The sequence below is a fragment of the Martes martes genome (assembly GCF_963455335.1).
Source record: "Martes martes genome assembly, chromosome: 2".
In the NCBI taxonomy this organism is placed as follows: Eukaryota; Metazoa; Chordata; class Mammalia; order Carnivora; family Mustelidae; genus Martes; species Martes martes.
The window spans coordinates 159,407,165-159,426,917 of record NC_137889.1 but is presented as its reverse complement, the minus strand read 5'-3'; the positions used below and the strand labels follow the sequence as shown (position 1 = coordinate 159,426,917).

Below are 19,753 nucleotides of genomic sequence, written 5' to 3'. Positions count from 1 at the left end.
GTTCTCCATCGTAACCGTCTTTACGTATACTCTTCAGTAGTGTCAAATGTATTCACGTTGTTGCAAGAGCTCTAGAACGTTCTCACCTTGTAAAACTGAAACTGTGCCCATTAAACAAGCTCATTTTCCCTCCCCACAGCTCCTGATAACCACTCTTCTACTTTCTGTCTCCATGAACTTGCCTATTCTAGATACCTCATAGACGTGGACTCATCCAGTATCGGTCTTCTTGTGACTGGCTTATTTCACATAGCATCAGGCCATCAACATTGTTGTGGCATGTGTCAGCATCTCCTTCCTTTTTCAGACTGAACAGCATTCCATCCTTTGTAGGTACCACATTTTGTTAATCTGTCAATGGATACTTGGGTTGCTTCTGCGTGTCTGCTATTGTGAATGGAGCTGCTATTCCAGACTCAGCTTTCAGTTCCTTTGGCTACAGACTCAGAGGTGGGATTACTGGATCATATGGTAATCCTGTGATTCATTTTTTGAAGAACCTTCATACTCTTTTTCATAGCAGCTACACCATTTTATGTTCCCACCAATAGCACACAAGGGTTCCCATTTCTCTCCTTCCTTGCCAACACGTGTTATTTTCTGCTTTTTTGAGAATTGGCCATCCTTGTGGGTGTGAGATGTAATTTATGTTTGTTATTTATGTACTCGGGCAAGTTTGGTTCAATGGCGATTAAGGATGATGCCCTCCTAAATGACATAAGGCTATGAGAGAGCTTCATGGACAGAGAAGCACCCATATATATGGCCATGAGGGATAGGGTTGCCTGAATAGAGCTCATCTCACTCTACCTTGAGTTGTAACTATTGGATCCTGTTTGTGTCTCTATCACTTGCACAATCACAAGCTTATTGAGGGGAGCACAAGTAGTGTAAGTCTCCCACTTCTATTTCCAGTCCACGGTGTCTGCAGTGGTGGTGCTAGCTGTGTTAGGTGCTTAGTTATTCATCCTTCCTCTGTATGACCCTACACAGCACATTTCTGTACCCTTCCCCTCAAAGAGCATACTTCATCCACCCGCATTCCTCAGCTAACCTACAAATAGTCTTCAAGTCCCAACTCAAATACTGCTCCCTCACACCACCTTTTCTGGGTCCCCAGGTGGGTGACTTTCCCTCCCATGCTCTCCTTGCCATTTTGTGGATATTGTCTTCACAGGACCTGTCCTACTGCATTATAATTGTGGAATCGCCTGGTTCCACAGTGGAGCTTGTAAGTCTTCAAAGACAGGAATGGGATCTATGTTTTCTTTGAAGTCCCTCAAAAAGTATTTGTTGAGTGACTGAATGCACTCCAAATGAGTAAGTGGTCTCATTTTCTGTACTAAAAATGTCTTCGTTGGGTCAGTGAATCACTGGATGAGAAATTTGACTAGTTGACTAGTTGACAGGTTCAAGGTCTACACTGGCCAAGCCATGACACTAATCCAGACAGATCGAGGTCTCTGGGCTTATTCACCTTCTTTCTACATTTTTCTCACTTCTTGCACACTTCTTCAGCCTGTTCTGTCTTAGGAGCTGCTGTCCTGGCTCTGAGACACCTCTGCAACACAGTTCTCTTTCCCAGGTCGGCCAGCAAGCTGCTTTCCAATTTCTCCCCATCAATAAAAGTAGCCCAGAATCCTTCTTAGGCACACCCATTACAAAAGAATTCCCCAAATGTAGCCCTCGTGGTTCTCACTTTCATATGTCTATTATTGAGTTGCTGAAGTAGACAGGTGCCTGGATGTAAGACAGCCCCAAGGAAGGTTCATGCAAACCCAGTTTGGCACCCATGTGTTGGATCCCTCCAGCACTGTGGTGGGCCCCAGGGCAACCGTAATGAAAGAACTACTCCAGCCCACACAGAACTCTCTGCCAAGTGCCAGGGGTTGCAGAGGAGGGAGGCTTCTTAAATGTTGACAGCTGATGTGCTAACCTTGTATAAAATGCAGCTGTCCCCACTGGTGGTTCCCACTCTGAAGAATCACAGGACGTGTTCCTTGTCTCCCAGAGTAGGCATACCTTTGAATTAAAGATGGCAGCACTCCTCAGGGCACTCAGCTGCCATGCATATAGATGTGGCAGAAACCCTTCCTGCCTCCCGGCATTCCAGAGCCCTGCTCTGCATCTTGATTTCCTGGCTTGGCACGGAAATTCTCCTGTGCCGCTCTGGCCCCAGGTCCACAGCAGTCCAGGCTCTGGGTGGCATCCAACAGGAGACCCCGTGTTCAAGACTTCAGGACTTCTGGTTGGTCACCCTCTGTGTCGTTTCCTGGGGACCCTCCAATTCTTTAGGAAAATGGCTGCCATTAGAGCATAGAAATTGCCCTATTAGCATTTGGGCTTTTTCCAATGCTAGGATAGTAGGATTCTAGGGTGTATGCCTTTTCATTATTTAAGAGGTGTGCTGGCTATTTCTTTTACTCTCCTGTTGTAACTTTCTCGTCAAAAGGGAACCCTTAGAATTCAAGAACCCTTTGAGTGGGGCTCCAGCATCCAGGGAGGAGAGATGGTGGGGATGTGGGGTTGCTGGTAAGAGGCTGCGGGGATGCGGGGATGGGAGTGGAGGTGGGGCTCAAAGCCAGAGAACTGGTTTGGGCAGGAAGGAGGGAGGAAAGCCGCAAAGACTGAATTGTAGGTGAGGTGCCAAGGCAGGGAGGGACAGTTGAGTGGGACAGGTGAGCTGGCCAGCAGGCCCCTGTGGACATCTGCCCTGAGGCCAGAGCTGTTTACTCCCTTCCCTTCCTTGGTTCTGGACTGGGCAGCTCGGAACCCATGAGCTGTGGTTACAGGAAGTCCAAGGTCTGCCAGCAAATAGGTCTCGAGAGGAGGCCGGGTCTGAGGTGGGCTCGCCTCCCAGGCTGATGCCATCTGCATCTTGCTCCTTTTGTTTTTGTTCCGGACTGGCCTGCCTTGCCCCAGGCTTAGGAGTGCTGAGTGCCGAGCAAGAGGAGGCCCCACGCAATATGCCAAGGGGATGCTGGCCTTAACTGGTTTGCTTTTGACTGTTCCTATTTTCTCCAACAATTACAATGTATATTTGGAAACACTAAAATGCAGAGCACGGAAATGGTACACAGACAGTAATGTTTCTTAATAACACCAGGATACCGTGTCCTTTAAGAGCTATTTTCAGTGCCGTTCATTGAAAAACCCTCATCTTTATTTTTATTTAAGAAAGCATACATTATCGTTTTTTAAAACAAATACACAGAAGCACAAAGAAGAAAACAGAGAGGGCCACACTGTTCCTGCCCAGAGGACCCGTGATGGCAGCCCTGGGGGAGGAGGGGTTGGAGAAAGAAGGGAGAGAAATTACGGGGACAAACCTGGAAAACTTGCATACAGAAGAATACAAGCAGTTTACTTTTTTTTTTTTTTTAAGATTTATTTATTTTAGGGAAAGAGAACTGGAGGGGCTGGTGGTAGGGGTAGGGGTGCACAGAGGGAGAGACACAGACTTCCCTACTCCCGATGAGCGTGGACAAAGGACTCGATCTCAGGACTCTGAGATCATGACCTGAGTCCAAAATCAAGAATCCAAAGCCCAGCCCACCGAACCACCCCAGCTCCCCAAGCAGTTTACTTCTGAGAAATAAGCCTCCTCCTTGGGGCTCTGGGGCTCATGGGATCAGGATGCAGATGAGGAATATGCTGCGTTTTTTCTTACGGAGTAAACTGGGTGAGAACTTCCTTTTCTGGTTCCATGACATTTTCTCCTTTCACTTCCTCTTCCCTCTCCAACTTGCACTTTGGATGCGTTCCACCTTTTGGAAGCTTGAAGCTAAAAATGACTTTCCTATTGATGCCCGCCATCCCTCTGACGAGGAAGGAGTCTGCTTCTCTCCTGAATGCTCCATCAGATGCCCACTCCAGCTCCCCAGCAAGGGTCCACCTTCTCATTTTCTGCTTTTTGCCTCCGTTAATGATGAGCCTGCCAATGGCCGCCGTATGGTATTGGTATTGCTGTAGAAAAGAAAAACTGAGCAAAACAAACAATGCCGTGCTCCTGGGGAAATAGGAAGGGTTAAGAAGTTGAGGCACTGGGCTCTTGTTTCCTTAGCTTCTGGGGCAGGAAGCCAGAAAATGGAAACGTGGCTCCTTCTTCTATTGTGTGTGTGTTTGTTTCAGTATGCCCATTCATCTCCATAAACAAGCATGTTTTTTAGTTACAGATCGACTAGAAAAAAAAATATGCATATGCTAAACCAGATGGGTGAAATTAACAATTTCATTAAACTAATTTTGAAATTGCCAGTTTACTCACCACTGGTAACGTGGCTTTGCTTTTCTGCTGCAGTTGGAACTTGAACTTTAAAGAATGTGCAAAAACAGCAGTTTGACTTTAGACTTTTTTTTTTTTTTTTTTTTTTTTTTAGATTCACTAGTGCAGAAACTTGTTTAGATTCTTTTGCAGAGGAAATACTGATTGGTAGTATTTGAGGGAGGAGTAAGAAGTTTTAATATGTAAAAGAAATAATGAAGCCTTTTCAATCTGCTTCGGTTACAGTCTGCAGGTTTTTTGTGCTAAGGCTTTGAGTTTGGTGAAGGATTCCCCTTTTGCTCCCTGTTCTCCAGCAATCCTGGCTACCTGCACACTCTTGCTAATGATTTCTGGGGTTCTGTGCCAGGGGTCAGCTGGGGCAAGTGTTTCATTTGGAGCTTCATTTGGTTTGAAGTCTCCTCTCTCCTCTGAGCCCACAAAGCCCGTGTCTGCGGGTACTCAGGCAAAACTGATCATCTTGGTTAGGTGTTTGGCAGAGCAGGTGAGGTGGGGATGAATCATTAACAAAATGTTAATGTTGCTTTGCTCAGAATATGCACAGAGGTGCATCTGAGATGAGTACATATTTAAAAGTAAATGTATGAAAAGGTAGGAGTAGGATTTATTTTGCAACTTCATCTGAGTGCTGCAGTGCATAATAAATCCAGTGGAGAAGGTTCATATCCTGCCTAATGGTTGGGTAGGATGGAATTCTCTCAACTATTCAAAGGGAAAATCCAAAATGAGATCCCCAGACTCCTGGTGGAAAAGGGTGTTATTATTCAGATATATCCCAACAGATGAGCAGAGGGAAATGTTCAAGGATGTTCACTGCCACGTTGTTGGTTATAGCAAACTCACTGGAAGCAACCCAAGGGTCTAAAAATAGAGAACTGGCTGGGGACACAGCACCGCTACAGAATGCAATACTAGCAAAGCTTTAGAAAGAATGGGCTTCTGATAGCCGCAGACAAATACTCATGATACGTGGTTAATTTAAACAACAAAGTTGAGGGTCAGAATTATAGGAGCTTTTGGAAAGAATACGCATGTATATCAATACAGATAGATGTGTGTATGAGTTTTAGTCTGTGCAAAGGGAAAATTCTGGAAGCATACACACCAAGCCTTTAACAATGCTTGTCTTCACTATTAAAGAGGGATTGGGAGAGAGGGCACTTCTGATTTTATTTTATACAAATCTGTATTGTTTGATTTTTTTTTTCATAAACAAGCAGCTATTTCTTTAGGGATTAAAAAATACAGAAAGAGAAGTAAATTCCATTTGTTCTGCGAGGTCATTTTTTTCAGCATCTATTGCTTGAGATCGAGAGAGTAAAAGCAGACCTAGCTGTTGTTTTTTGGAATCTAGGAGATGGCTGGGGTGAGGAGTTCCAGGAGCCAGGAGATGAGACTGCCTTGGATCGGGCAGGGGTGGGCTCCTTTCCCGCAGCTCAGCAGGTGGAAGCACGTGTCCCCCACTCAGGGGGTAGCCAGCCCTCCTGTGTGCTCAAAAGGACTAGCACCAGCTCCTAACCAATGGCTAGGCTTTTGCAATTTCATCCTTGGATTCCAATGGCCTCTGTTTTTAGCATGGACTCTGCGAGGGATTTGCCCTTAAGTAAATCCAATCTCAGACTTGCCCATTTCAGTTTTCCCACATTGGAGACTCATAGCTATTTACTCCTTAGTTGAGTGCTGATAGAATGGGTCTCTTGTTGCCTCCTCAAAGTTATTAGTAACATTTTTATTTTGGATAGAATGAAGAAAAGAAAAGAAAAATGTTGGACATAACAACTTTTAGGCAGATGCAATTTTAGTCTTAAATAAGTTGACCATGTCTCTTTAAACGTAAATAATATCTATACAATCCTATATGGTCCTTTGTAACATATCATCTAATAGATACAAAGAATAGAAAGTAAACATTTGTTGCCAAAATTAAGGAACGAGAGAGATGAATGGTGTAGGCAGACTTTGGAAGACTGTCACCCTTATGTTATAAGGCCATATAACTTACTAGTTTGGGCTTAAATGTTTATCAGATTTATGGGACAGTTAGGTGAAAGGAAATATCATACAGCTGAAGGCAGTTGCATAGAGAAGGATCTACCCATAGTGGTAAGGTACTTATTAAGACATCTGGTTGCCTATTCATCAGCAAGTCAGTGCAGCAGAGTAAGTAGGAATGGCTTTCGTGCCTCGCAAAGCTGAACTCAAAATTGGGCCCAGCCACTGGCCAGGTTTTGTAACGTTGGACAGGTTAGTTGATGTCTCCAGGCTTCAAACTCCTAATTGGAAAAGTAAGGACACTAATAATAGTCCTACCTCATAAAATTGTTCGAATTACATGACATAATTTGCATAAGACACCTAATCCAGTATTTGGCATTTTGTAAGCCCTCCATAAAAGTTGACTCATTCCTTTCGTTGTATTTAGAAACCCTCAAGAAAAGCTGGAGGCAAAAGATAAGAAAGCACCTCAAAATAAGTTTCGTTTGCTCAACTCTTTAGAGCAGCACCTAGGAACTATTTCTGAGGTAAAACACATTCTTCTTCCGAGAGTCTCAGAGAGAAAAAAAGTCTCTCTGGAACTTTCGGTGGTCCTGATTTGGTGGTGAGTTACACTGAGTAAATTACTCTCTGGAGGCTCTTTCTCAGCTATATATAAGGCATATCCTTTTTCCCAGGATACTAGGCTGTCATTCAGTGCCAAAGAAAAAGCTATTTGCAGAATGACACCGTGGCATCCCTGAAGGGTTTAATTTACCTCCCTGGAAGGTGGTATATTTCAAGGCTCTGCAGAGCCAGCCATATTAATAACTCAGGTGGTTTAATTGGCTTTTCCCTCTTCTTTCTAAAGCCACGTCGATCCCATGGCAATTAATTGTGTGTGCTGTGAATTGTGGTTATTTACAGTGCCAAGGAACCAAAATGAATCTGTATTAGAAATCGGCGGGAGGATATTTGAGAAGGCTGTAAAGAGACTCTCCAGTGTTGATGGTCTTCACCAAATTAGCTCTGTAGTCCCCTTTCTGATGGATTCTAGCTGCTGTGGATACCATAAAGCATCCTACTACCTCGCAGTCTTTTATGAAACTGGATTAAATGTGCCTCGGGATCAGCTGCAGGTAGAGTATTTCATGGGTTCCAGGAACATCAGTCACCCGCGTTATATTTGCAGAGTAATGCTCCCATACCCCAGGTGGAAGATGGACCCGTACATGCTCTGTGGAGTCCTTTAAAAATCTTGACACTCAAGAAAAACGTCCTAGAGCTCTGTAAAGTACAGGATCTTCTTCTTTCAGAGAGTGAGAAAGGGCGCTTCCTTTCTGGACACAAGCTGGGGGATACGACGATGTACTCTAAGGAAGAGTTGGGGCAGGGCTTCCCAGAATCCCACTCCTTCAAGAATAGGGGCCTCTCACCCAATTCTTCTAACTACTTAACTCTTTGGGCTATAGGACCATTATCCAGCATGACTAGTGAGCTAAGTGAAGTCATTTGGACCTCTAAGCAAGGACCACCAGCCTTCTACCATCAATACAAAAGCCATAGCACACTGTTTCCTTTGTGGTTCTGAGACCCAATTAATTATGCCATTTGCCAAACATTCGCGATCCCATTTATATAAGTGCTGCGAGTGGTTCCTGACCACTTTAAGTTTTCAAGTCTGCACATAGGATTGTTCATCCTGGATTTGAAGAAATTCATGCTGTTTAAATCTGCCCAGGGAGTTCCATGTTCCTTCTAAGTGACTGCTTTTTGTATGTCTCTGGCTTATTGGAGGTTGTGACTGATGGGATGCTTTCCTGAGTCCCCAAGGCAGTCCCACACAAAGGTAGAATAGTGAAGAAGATTCTAGCCTTGTTTCTGTCACAAAGTGGCTGGTGGGCCATAGACACATGACTTCAAGTCTCTCTCTCCCCTCTTTCCTCTACTATGCAATGAGGCTGTTAGACCAGCTGACCTCCAAAGACCCTTCTCAACCCTAACATTCTGAGAGTGTAAGGTTAAGACATGGCCACTATTCATATCATCTGGCATAGGTGAGGTAGGTGAAGAGGACCAGGAATCCTTAGAACAGTTGGCAGATACACAAAAAGATTCTATGAGAGAAATCAGGGGACAGTCCCTGTTTTCATGGAGGGAAGGGCCAAAGTCAAGGAATCATAATATTAGGCATTAAGAAGGACAGAGAGCTAGAATTTGTAAACCATTAGAAAGTTGCTGTGGCTTCTTTCCTAAAAAATGTTTTTAAAGGCCTGTTAACCTGTTTCTGGAATGACTATGTTCGTATATAGGGATGGGGCCAGATGACCTTTCAATGTGAGGATTTTATGACCTTTTTCTACAATCCTGTGAACACTTGGTAAATTTCTTCCTAACAGGGCATGTTGTACAGTTTGGTAGGAGGCCAGGGCAGTGAGAGGCTGTCTTCAATGAATCTTGGATACAAACACTACCAGGGTATTGACAACTATCCCCTGGACTGGGAGCTGTCCTATGCCTACTACAGCAACATTGCCACAAAGACACCCCTTGACCAGCACACGCTACAGGGAGATCAGGTAAGATAAAGAAGTGGGTGGAGATGGTTATGGCCCTGTTTACGGGGGCTTCCTGAACAATTTTATACAGCGTCTGCACCTATGGCTAGCTCATTTTCAGGTCTTCAGAGGATGAGCATAATTGAATAGAGAGAAAACCTATCTTGTACTCTCCAATTCATATTTCCTGGCTGTGTTCTTAGGCTGAATGCAGGAATATTCCTACACCCATGCATGAAAAGCTCTCCATGAGCCAAAGGACTAGCATGGGAAGAATAGATTTGGCCCTGGACAGATTTTGATTTTGCAAAAAGTGTGTACCAGAAACATAGACACCTTTTCTTTGTTCCAAGACTTTATAAGGGGATGGGTGTGGAGATGTAGGGATTGGGTCAAATTGAGCGGGGGGAGTAAGCCAAGGGCTCCCATCAATGTGCAGCCAGCAAGCAGGGTCTGCTGTAAGGAAGCAAGCTCCATCCCCAGCTATGTTCCCAGTGCTGGGCACCTTGAGAAATATCTGTCCCCATCATATGAGCCTTGCTAGCTCAGTGCTTCCAAGTGATTGACATGTGAAGTCACTTATATGAAGCCTGCCTGAGCCAGATTAAGGTTACCTAACTCTAGCCTTTGGTTCTGTAAGCTTCCAAATCTTATTGACTCATTGGGCCAAGATATCAGTGGCTCACATCTGCCAAAAAATACATAACATGTTACACTGGATCAACTGATGGTTTGTTTTGAGGACCATGAATAAAAGGGTGTGAGTAGAAGTGATGATGTAAGAATTCAAGGAAAGCTGCCTCTACTTGAGGCAGGTCTGCATTCCGTGGGAGTACACTATGGCGTGGTTGGCTTCTTGAAATGTATTTGTATATATCTTCTTTATCCAGGAAGGATTTAAGAGGTTTTGATGGTCGTAGCCTTTGAGCTGGTCAAGTTGAGAGGAAATGCAAGCCACCTCTACCAGGAGTTGGCAATTTTTTCTCTGTAAAGGGCCAGATAGTAAATATTTTAGGATTTACTCATACAGCCTCTGCCAGGGAAAATATATGAGCAAATGGGAAACCTGGGTTTGTGCACTGTAAATATTACATAAGCTGTATGGCCGTATTTGGCCCCAGTGGTGGCCATAAACTCTTGATTTCCCCTGCTTCTGTTCGGTGAGCCCAGGCGATATGCCCGGCTAGGTGAGGATCGTGGAACTTTAGTCTCAGCGGCTAACTGGGAAACTGTCCACTCACTGGTCCCCAGTGCTGCTCCTGGGTTGCACTCAGATATCCACAGCGCAGAAAACTTACACTTTGATGATTGGGAATGGATGGCACCTAGAAAGGAAATAATGAAATCTACAGTGACCACCATATGGTTTCAAAATAAATGACTCAAAGGTATATGTTGTCAATGACCATTAAAATTAAGTCAAACTATGAAACACCAAATGACCATCTATAGAGACATTCTAATTCCGTCAGAAAATGGTGATTTCTCCTGAATAAACTCGCATAATCTCATCATTATTGTTTGTATTCCCTCAGTGTATATAAGCTATGTGCAAAATTGGACCTCAGTTTGACAGGAATTAATTTATGAATCCATAAAGTTGTTGTTGTTGTTTTTTAGAAAGGAATTATTCTGGAAAAAAAAAAAAACCCATACCAAAAAACAAGCCACAAAGTCATAGTGTGGTTATTCTACTCAGCCTAAATGTGCTAATAATGTCCTCTATGTATACATTATACTTTTAAGAATTCTAATTCAGCATAAATTAGCAATGGGGAATGGCATGTTGCTAACAAGCTCCTTTTCTTTTGAAGATTTGGCACATGCAATGTTACAATTATGAAAGAAAATGTTTAATTGGTCAGAACCAGGGAAGATGAATAGAGGAGGTCCATCTTGCAGCTGAAAGTCGTGTGATTAAGAATCACAGATAAGAATTATACAGTTAGGAGAGTTGTATCCTCCCTCATTTTCTTAAGAATGTGTAATTAATGGCTTCTTGAGAATTTAAGCAGGTGTCATACATTGATTTAAATGTCCTTTTGTTGAGAAATCTATTAATTCACCAGCAGCACGTAACAAATGAGGAGATACGGAAAGCCAGACCTCTAATTAACAAACCAAGGATTCGTCAGTAACTCCTTCCTTGATTCTTGCTTCATTTTCTCTTTTATGTAACTTGTGGTTAACATCATTTCATCTTCTTTATTCATAATCTCGCTTCATGTCACTTCTCTATGATTTAGCAGGACTCTGCCTCAGGTGAAAGAGGAAGAAGTTGCTAGGTTTTGTTTGTTTTTGTGACTTAATCGCAAATGAGTTTCTTTCATTCTCTTTCCTCCTGGGAATGTGCTTTTCCACTGGGTTTGGTCCCTAGCTTCCTCACTGTGCACCTGCTAGAGGGGCAGGGGGTCTCATCCACATCCCTGGTGTCAACTGCCTTCCACATACTGATGACACTCAGACCTTCTTCTCCAGCTGAGACTTTCTTTCTTACGTTCCCCCATCTGCAATCATAACACACTGTGATGGCAACACGCCACCTTCCCTCTCTGTCCCCCCCAAACTCCTCCATGGGTGACACCACTGTCCATGGTGCTAGCAGCCAAGGAGCCGCCCTGCCCATCAGTTATAGTCATCCTACCTCTACCTGCTCATTTCTCTCCCATCCCCAACCCTGCTGCCCCAGGTGACATTCGTCCCTCGTCATCTCTGCCCTGAGCCACTGGACAACCCCCTGGTCTGGGCTGAATTGTGCCCATCCTTTCCCACCCCGGTTGAAGCCCTAACCCCCAGTACCTCAGAATGTGACTCTCCTTGGAGGTAAAGGCTTTAAGGAGGTAACTCAGTTGAAATGGAGTCATTGAGGGGGGAGGCTGGTATAATATGGCTGATGTCCTTACTAGAAGAGGGGAATAGGACACAGATAAAAGAGCAGGATGACCACAGGAAGACACAGTGGGGAAGTAGTCATCTGCATGGTGAGGAGAGAGGCCTTAGAAGAAACTAAACCTGCTAATATCTTGATCTTGGACATCTAGCCTCTAGGACTTTGAGAAAATAAATGTCTGTGGTTTACGCTGCCCAGTCTGTGATGCTTTGTTGTGGCGGCCACAGCAAATCAATACACATCCTGACTGGTCTTTCCGTCACTGGACTTGTCCTATCCATTCTCTTCTCGTTGAGGCCAAAGCAGGCTGTCCACAGTCGAGGGTCTCAACCTGGTGGCACATCAGATTCACCTGGGGGTGTAAAAATAGCTCTGCTCAGGCTTCACCCCATGGTCTTGAAGTGACAGACTGGGGAGGCCGGGGTATATGTGTATATGTGTATGTGTATTAGTTTGACCTTTGAACAATGTAAGGGTTAGGGGCCCTGATACCCCCACATATTTAAAACATGTTTTATTTAAAATACTTAAAATTTTATAAAAATATTTAAAAGTCCACGTATAACTTTTACTTCCCCAAACTTTAATAGCCTACTGTTGACCAGAAGCCTTACAGATAACATAAACAGTCTGTTCAAACATATTTTGTATATGTGTATTATGTGTTGTATTCTGACAATAAGGTGAGCTAGACAAAAAGTGTTATTAAGAAAATCATAAAGAACAGATATTCATAGTACTGTATTTATTGAAAAAAATCTGCATGTAGGTTCAAGCCTGTGTGGTTCAAGCATATTTAAGAAGCTCAGATGCTCATAATGTGCAGCCAGAGTTGAGAAGTACTGACCCACAAGATCTAAGCTCAGCTGGTCACTTGGCATAGGAGGCTTTCCTTGATCTGCCTTCTGTTTCTCCAACCTCAGCTGTCAGTAATCCCTGCTCAGCTTGTCTACTCTGGTGACACCATACTTTTGGCCACAGGCTGCTTCTCACACCTCCTGGCCCAGTTTGGTCTCCTCTGCCTGGTTTGCTTCTCCACACTCACTCCTCTTTTCCTGCCTGCTGACCCCCCTACTTGAACCCTGGGCTCAGACATCACCTCCTTCTCCAGATGTCCTATTATGGGGGGGAACATGGTACCCGGGTATACCCCTGTGATTGCCTTTAGGATGGGGTCACAGGTTTGCTAAGGACAGGGTCACAGAGCTGACTTCCCCAGGAGACTGTAGGCTCCCCAACACAGGCTCCTTGTCTGTTCACATCTGTAACCCCAATGTCCAGCACTGTGCTTGACACACCATTGGCACCCAGGATTTGCCGATGGGACAGTAGATGGGGTAAGAGTGTGGCGCATCCAGTGACAAATGTGGAGTCATTACACTGTCCTGTTGAATCTCTGGTGCTATTTGATGCCACCAGTGTTCAGTGGACCGCGAGCACCGGGAGCTCTAAGCCCCTCTCACATGGAGCCTTTCTGTCCCGTGTTTGGGAATCTGGGGTACTTATACTTACAGCTGATATCACTCCATTCTTACTTGAATAAAAATCTCTAAAATGTTAAATTTTAACAAAGAAAACACACACCCCTTCTTGGGAGCCAGGCATTATAGCTGACTTTAAACACCCCGAGAGGCAGGTTCCTACTGGCGGTTCCCACGGGGCTTGTGGGAACTTAGCGGCGGCAGGCAGTTTAAGTGTAGGCTCTTGAGTCCCTGGAGGGTAGGGTGGAGGGGGTTCTGACTGAGCCGTTGTATCTCGCAACTCCAGAGAACACAGATGCTCGGGAAAATGCAAGCTCCCCAGTTGCAAGGTGGAAGGGGTTTTCAAATTCCTGCCCTGTCTTCCTCTCTCTCCATCTAGTCTACCTCTGTCTCTGTCTATGTCTCTCTTCCTCCCACTTCTCTCTCACACGTTTCCTTTGCTCTGTCTCTTTTCTTTCTCTCTCCTCCTCCCTTCCTGTCTTCACCACTTCCCTTGCCCTCCCCAACCCCTCCCTACCTTCCTATCTGCCCTGCCTTGTGCCCTGTTCTGTGCTCAGTGGCAGATAGCTGATACAGTTTGAGCATGGCCCTTGTAGCTTGAAGGCTGAGCAGAAGGAGAGAGTGTAAAGCAAGGGGATGTCAGTGTCTGAGGCAGTGTGGCTTCTCCTCTGACACCGGATGTGGGAGCTCTGAGGACAGCAAGGTCTCCAGACAGTGGGCCCCCTCTGACCTGTTCAGCAGTACCAGATCTGAAATATTCATTCTAGAGACCTTGATTTATAACACAGCAACAAAAAGAACCCCTCAGAAGCTGCAGAAATCCTGGCACTGGTCAGGGTGGGGCCTCTCGGTCCCTGGCCGCCTCTACCCAGCTCTGGCTCCCACCCTCCACCCCGTCACTTTGCCCAGCACAGCTTCTCCCTGACTTGGGATGTCTCCATCTGAAGCATCATTCTCCGGTCACAAAACATGGTTCGAATGAAGGAACCACTAAGCGTTGCTTGTTTGTAGGGGTTGTTCCTTCATCAGATGTCCTTGTAGGTGGTGGGCTTTCACAGAAGGCCCCAGGCATGTGGCTCTGGTGTGGCGCTAGTGGCCACCATAGTGATTCCAGCACCAAGGAGAAGCCATAGGGATGCCAGCACCACGGAGAGAAAACCAGCTGCCGGGGAGTGGCAGGCAATTAAGGTGTGGCCCCAGGGCCAGATTTGCCCTGTTCGGGTCTGAGGTCTGAGGTTCACTGGGTGCGAAATCTTGGGTAGTTTTCCTCACCCCTGTCTCTGTACAGCTTTTCACCTCTCAGGTGGGTGCCATGGTGGTGCGCATCTCATGCGGTCACTGTAGCTTGAGTAAGTTAGTCCACATGACGTGCGCCTAGTGGAGCCCAGCCCATGGTATGAGCTCTCTGAAGTGTTTCCAGCCCCACTGCCCCCTCCTCAGATTCTGTTTCTTCCATCTTCTAAAGCATAAAATTCTCTTGAGAGACTGTCCCCACAACAGAAGGCTGAGAGCTGCACAAAACTTCAGAGTCCACAGGAGGGTGAATGTTCTGAACTTTTGTCAACCTTTGACGTGTTAGGGCGAAATAAGGACCTAACAAATGATGAGTTCGTCACTGAGAGCTTAGCATATGCCATCCGCTCTGCGAAGCTCTGTATATACCATCTCGTTTAATCCTCATGCAGCCCTATGAGGTCAGCTCCCATATTACAGAGCAGGCAACTGAGACTCAGAGAAGCTAAAGAACTGCACAAGGTCACATAGCAAATGAGTCGTGGGGCCTCAGTTTGAACCTAGGACTTTCTATTATAAAAAATAATGGCTGATATTATAAAAAAATATAAAAAATATTTTTAAATTATAAAAAACTATATTATAAAGAATATTAAAAAAATAATGGCTGATAGGTTGAATGCTTTTGATATAGCAAGTACCGTGCTAAGCTCTGTTTTGTGGATGCAGAGACTGAATCTCGGCTCAGTAAAGTTAGTGGCCCAAGGCCCATGGGTAGTTAGTGGTGAGTTAGAGTTCCCCTTGGTCTGATGTGAAAGGTTGTGCTCTTAATGGCCCCATCCTGCTGCAAAGTTTGATGGCACGACCCAGATGAGTAGAAGGGGCTGGGCCAGGGGACAGTGATACAAAGGACAGAAGTGTTCCTCCTTCTTCAGAATTATGCCCAGCTGCCCAGGACCCCCCATAAACATGGCCTTTGCCAAGACCCTCCTCATGACACTGTTTGAATTTACTATGTCTCCGGGAAGACAGCAGAACAGTCTACCATTTGCTTCCTCTCAGATGTAAGAACCCTTCGCCGGTGAGGCCCGTGAGCCCCACTGCTGGTCAGCCTGAGTTTGACTCCTAAGTTTGAAGAACTAAATATATGATCTTGGATGAGTTACTTAACTTCTGAGCCTCAGTTTCTACATCAGAGAAATGGGAATATTGACAGTGATATTCTTATAAGGTTGCAAAGATTCAATGAATCAGTCTTGGGCAAAGCAATTAGAACAGTGATATATCATCAGTGAAACATCACTGATATAACTTATCGGGATAGATCAGTGACATATCACTGTCAGAGAGTGGCAGAAACACCTGAGAGTGTGAATCCTTGCAGGGTAAGAAGTCCCATGACAAAGTTAAAGAGAAAGAAACAAAATGAGGAGAAGAAAAACACCAAAAATCAAAATACCCAAGTTCTCCTGTTGAAAAAAGAATTCTAGCTGGGAATTCCATTATTTGAATAACTCAAGCTTCAGCCCAGTTCCAGGCTCATCACAGATAGTAGAGTGTCCCCTGGAGTTTGAGCTGAAACGCCAGCTCATTGGCCACACCCTTGTCAGAGTCAAGGAGACAGAGTGGATTCTAGGGCTTTCTTGCTAGAGGGCAACACTATGGGGAGCCGGAAAGCACCCCGTCTTTGGAGTTAAGCCAGCCTGGCTTCCGTGCCTGCTCTACCAAGGGACCGTGAGCTCATGGTTTCACCTTTGGAGCCTCGGTTTCTTTGCCTGTAAATTGAGGAGAGTGATATTTGGGTCGCAGCCTTTGGTGAGGATGAAGTGAGAAATAAAAATGTTAAATATCCGGCACAGAGATGGTTTCAATAAAAGGTAGTGGGTGTCATTGTTCGAATTGTTACTATTCCCTTGGTGGCCTCCCCAGGTGAGACACTGAGCAGGATGTGACACCTGCTGGGTGCTGAGCTCCAGCACCGTCCCCACTTTCCAGCCCCCACCCCACCCCCTTGCCCCAGAAGGGACCTGCCAGTCTCAGGAATGGGGCTGCAGGCCAGAGTTCATGAATATAAGGACGTTCCTTAACTAACAAACAAAGAGGGTCAGAAGGGAAATCAGGCCTGGCTCCTTGTCCTCTGAGGCTGCTTTCCCAAACTCATGCAGATCCAATTTTTTTCACCATCTGCTTGTGGCATGTGCAGGGCGTGGGAAGCCCGTTCCAGTACCCCTCATGGCATTGTTAAATAGAGTTCATTATGTGTAAGGAGAGACCGTGAAACAACAGAACTGGTCTCTTGATAAACAGCCAAAATTTACACATCAAAATGAGTCTGATTTTCTTCAGAGGAGTCGGATACCTCGGAGGCTGTGTGCCAATTCAAAACATTTTGTGAACTCTCCCTTTGGGTTCATCCTTAGAGCCTCTAGCACATTCTTGCTCGCGTCCTCAGAGTGAACATGCCCTCTTTTTTTCCAGGGTAGATTTAATTTTTGGAAATAGCCAAAAGACATTTGAAGCTGAGCCCGCTAAATAAAAAGGGTTAGTCATGCAGGATAATAACACTTCGGGATAAAAAAAAAAAACAACAAGGTTATACTTAGAAAATATTGATTTACCCTTTTTGATGCTGTGTGTAATCTGGCTCTGAAATCAGTAGCGTGAAAGTGGTCTTCTGAACAAGCTTGAGCAGCAGAAGCAGAAGTGGAGGAAATTTTGCCCTCCCAGGGTAAATGCTTTGATAGGAACAAAAATGCCCATTTGGATAGATGTGATGTGATACATTCACTTAAGAAGAATCTGATCTCGTGGCATCGTGAACATACCTCATATTTCAATTATTCATATAGTTTTTACTTGAGCAATTGCTAGTTTAAGAATAACATCCTGGCTCTGGCATGCCCAAATCATTTGGACATTTCCCTTCTCCCCTTCCTTCTCACTCCTTCCTTCTTCCCTCCCTCCCTGTCTCCCTTCCTTCCTTCCTTTCCAGGCATATGTTGAAGCAATTAGACTGAAGGATGATGAAACACTCAAGGTTCAGACCAAAGAGGATGGAGATGTCTTTATGTGGTTGAAGCATGAAGCCACCCGAGGCAATGCGGCAGCTCAGGTAAAAATGTGGTCCACTGCTTTGGAAAGCCTATCAGTTATAATAGCCCAGGTTCTGCCACGGTAAAAAAAAAAAAAAAAAAAAAAAAAAAAAAAAAAGTATATATATATATCTCCCAAACCTTACTGGCTTAAAGCAACGTGGGTTAGTTTCTTACTCCAGCTACCTGTCTGATGGGGTGAGCATGTGCTGTGCTCTCATAGACCCCTCCCAACGGAGCTAATGGGGGCTTCACTGCAACACAGGCTCCCACAGCCATGGCAGCAGGATTCTGCTCAGAAGTGGCACAAGCCACCTCTCACATTTTACCGGCCAACGTAAGTCACATGGTCTCTCTTGAATTCGGTGTAGTCCTACCTTGCACCCAGAAGGAGAGAGAGCTGCAAGGTTTGTAATCTGTCCTAAAGACTACCATCAGACAATTTAGGGCACTGATAGAAATAAAAAAGAAGCATCTTGGGGTGCAGGAGAGATTAGATGGGTATCAAGAAGAAAGCTATGAATTCAGCCAGAGGAGTAACAGAAATCAGGTGCAGCATGACCCACGGATCAACCTTGGCTCTTGAGCATGTCTCGTTTCTTGGATGGACTTTTCTGAGGTACCAGGAAGGGTAGAAAGCTGGGAGAACTTTTTCTTTCTGACTTCTTGCCTTGATTGCACTATGAAGAGAAACCCTTGATGGGAACTTAGGCAGACTGAACTGGGAGGGAGGAAGGTTCCTGAAGAATGACCTTAGCTTTTGCTTTGAGCTCCTAGTGAGCATACAGTGTGGGGAAGGGCCTCTGGGTCTGCTAAGCAGACAGAAGCCCAGAGATGGGAAAAAGAAAGAAGACAGAAAAGACAAGTGCATTGGCAAGCAAGCATTTCAAGGCCCTTTAGTAATGGGTCTCCCACCTATCTGTGCTGATCTTCCTAGCATTGTCAGGAGATACATTGCAGGAAGATGTAAGTCCTTGAGTTGGGGGTAGAAAGAAAAGGAAATAAAAGAATAAACAGAAAGGAAGAAAGACAACAAGGGTCCAGAATGGGGCCAGAATGTTAACAAACATTTCTCTGGCTCCCTTCTTGGGCATCTGTCCTTAGCCTGCAGTCTTTCTAGTGCAGGAAGGAATTCCAGTGCCTGGTTCTGGAAATGCCTTGGTCAGAGTCATTTCCCAGGTGCTCCAGGGCTTGTATGAACTTTCCTGTCTTCGTTCAGCAAATCTTTGTTGTGTAGCTTCCACGACCTTCTACTAGGCTTTGCTGAGTGGGGGCCAAGGGGAGAAAGGCAGACAAATCACATCGTGAGGTTCTGATCCCCAGAGAACTCCCAGCCTTGAGTGTCATGGTGGAATGAACCATGTGGACAAATGCTGGGGTGGGAGGAGATGAGTACCTTCTGATACGGATGTGCACACACCTCCAGGCCACTCATGAGGCTAAGGGGACAGCATGTACCTTCCAAAAGAAAGGTGCTTTGAAGAGAGGAGGCAGTCATTGTTGACCAAGTTCCATCCGACTCTGGCCCTGGGTGCAGTAGACTGATTCACGTTCACGTCCAGACATGCATTGTTTCCCACTGGGGCTAAGGACTTGTATTTGCACAAGTTCACCTTTCAGGGCTCTAGCCTCCAGTTGGAAGAGCTCATCTGCCTAATTCCTGGTTCTTGATATGAAAACATTTTGAACTGGGTTTGTCCTTTCACCTTTTAAAGCCTTATGTTAAGCATTACACAGGAAAGTAATTATTCTCAATTTGCCACTGTCTTGAAGCAACGATTGGCCCAGATGCTGTTCTGGGGCCAGCAAGGTGTGGCCAAGAATCCTGAGGCAGCGATCGAGTGGTATGCCAAAGGCGCCCTGGAGACTGAGGACCCTGCGTTAATATATGACTATGCCATTGTGTTGTTCAAGGTAAGAGTCCCTCAATTTGGGCTGAAATTACGCAATTCTTATCAGGCTTCCTGACCAGTTTCTCATAGGCATGCAGGCAAACAAAGAGTCTGTAACTGGAGAAACTCAGTATATGCTTCTGTCACTCTTGATGGAAAGGGATATTTGCTGAAAAGGCAGAGTCAGAAACAGTTCCCTGGTCTCATTTTTAATCATTAGTCTTATGTTTGGCACCTGAATTCTCTTTGCTTTTGCAAGAACTGTCTAGAGGAAGCACCCCTATTTTATGGATTGGAAAAAATGGTCAACCAGCCCCTAGAGGTACTGAGAGTTGTCATTGAATTACAGCT

The 19,753-nt window shown here is 45.1% G+C and overlaps 1 protein-coding gene across 1 annotated transcript in view; it reads left to right on the top strand.

Moving 5' to 3' along the window:
- Positions 1–19,753, top strand: part of SEL1L3 (SEL1L family member 3) — a 100,442-nt gene that overhangs the window by 45,023 nt on the left and 35,666 nt on the right. Inside the window, exons 10-13 of the mRNA XM_080796119.1 lie at positions 7,184–7,395; positions 8,656–8,835; positions 17,411–17,530; positions 19,284–19,424. Of these exons, the coding sequence (XP_080652245.1) occupies positions 7,184–7,395; positions 8,656–8,835; positions 17,411–17,530; positions 19,284–19,424 (653 nt within the window). The remainder of the gene's footprint in view (positions 1–7,183; positions 7,396–8,655; positions 8,836–17,410; positions 17,531–19,283; positions 19,425–19,753) is intronic.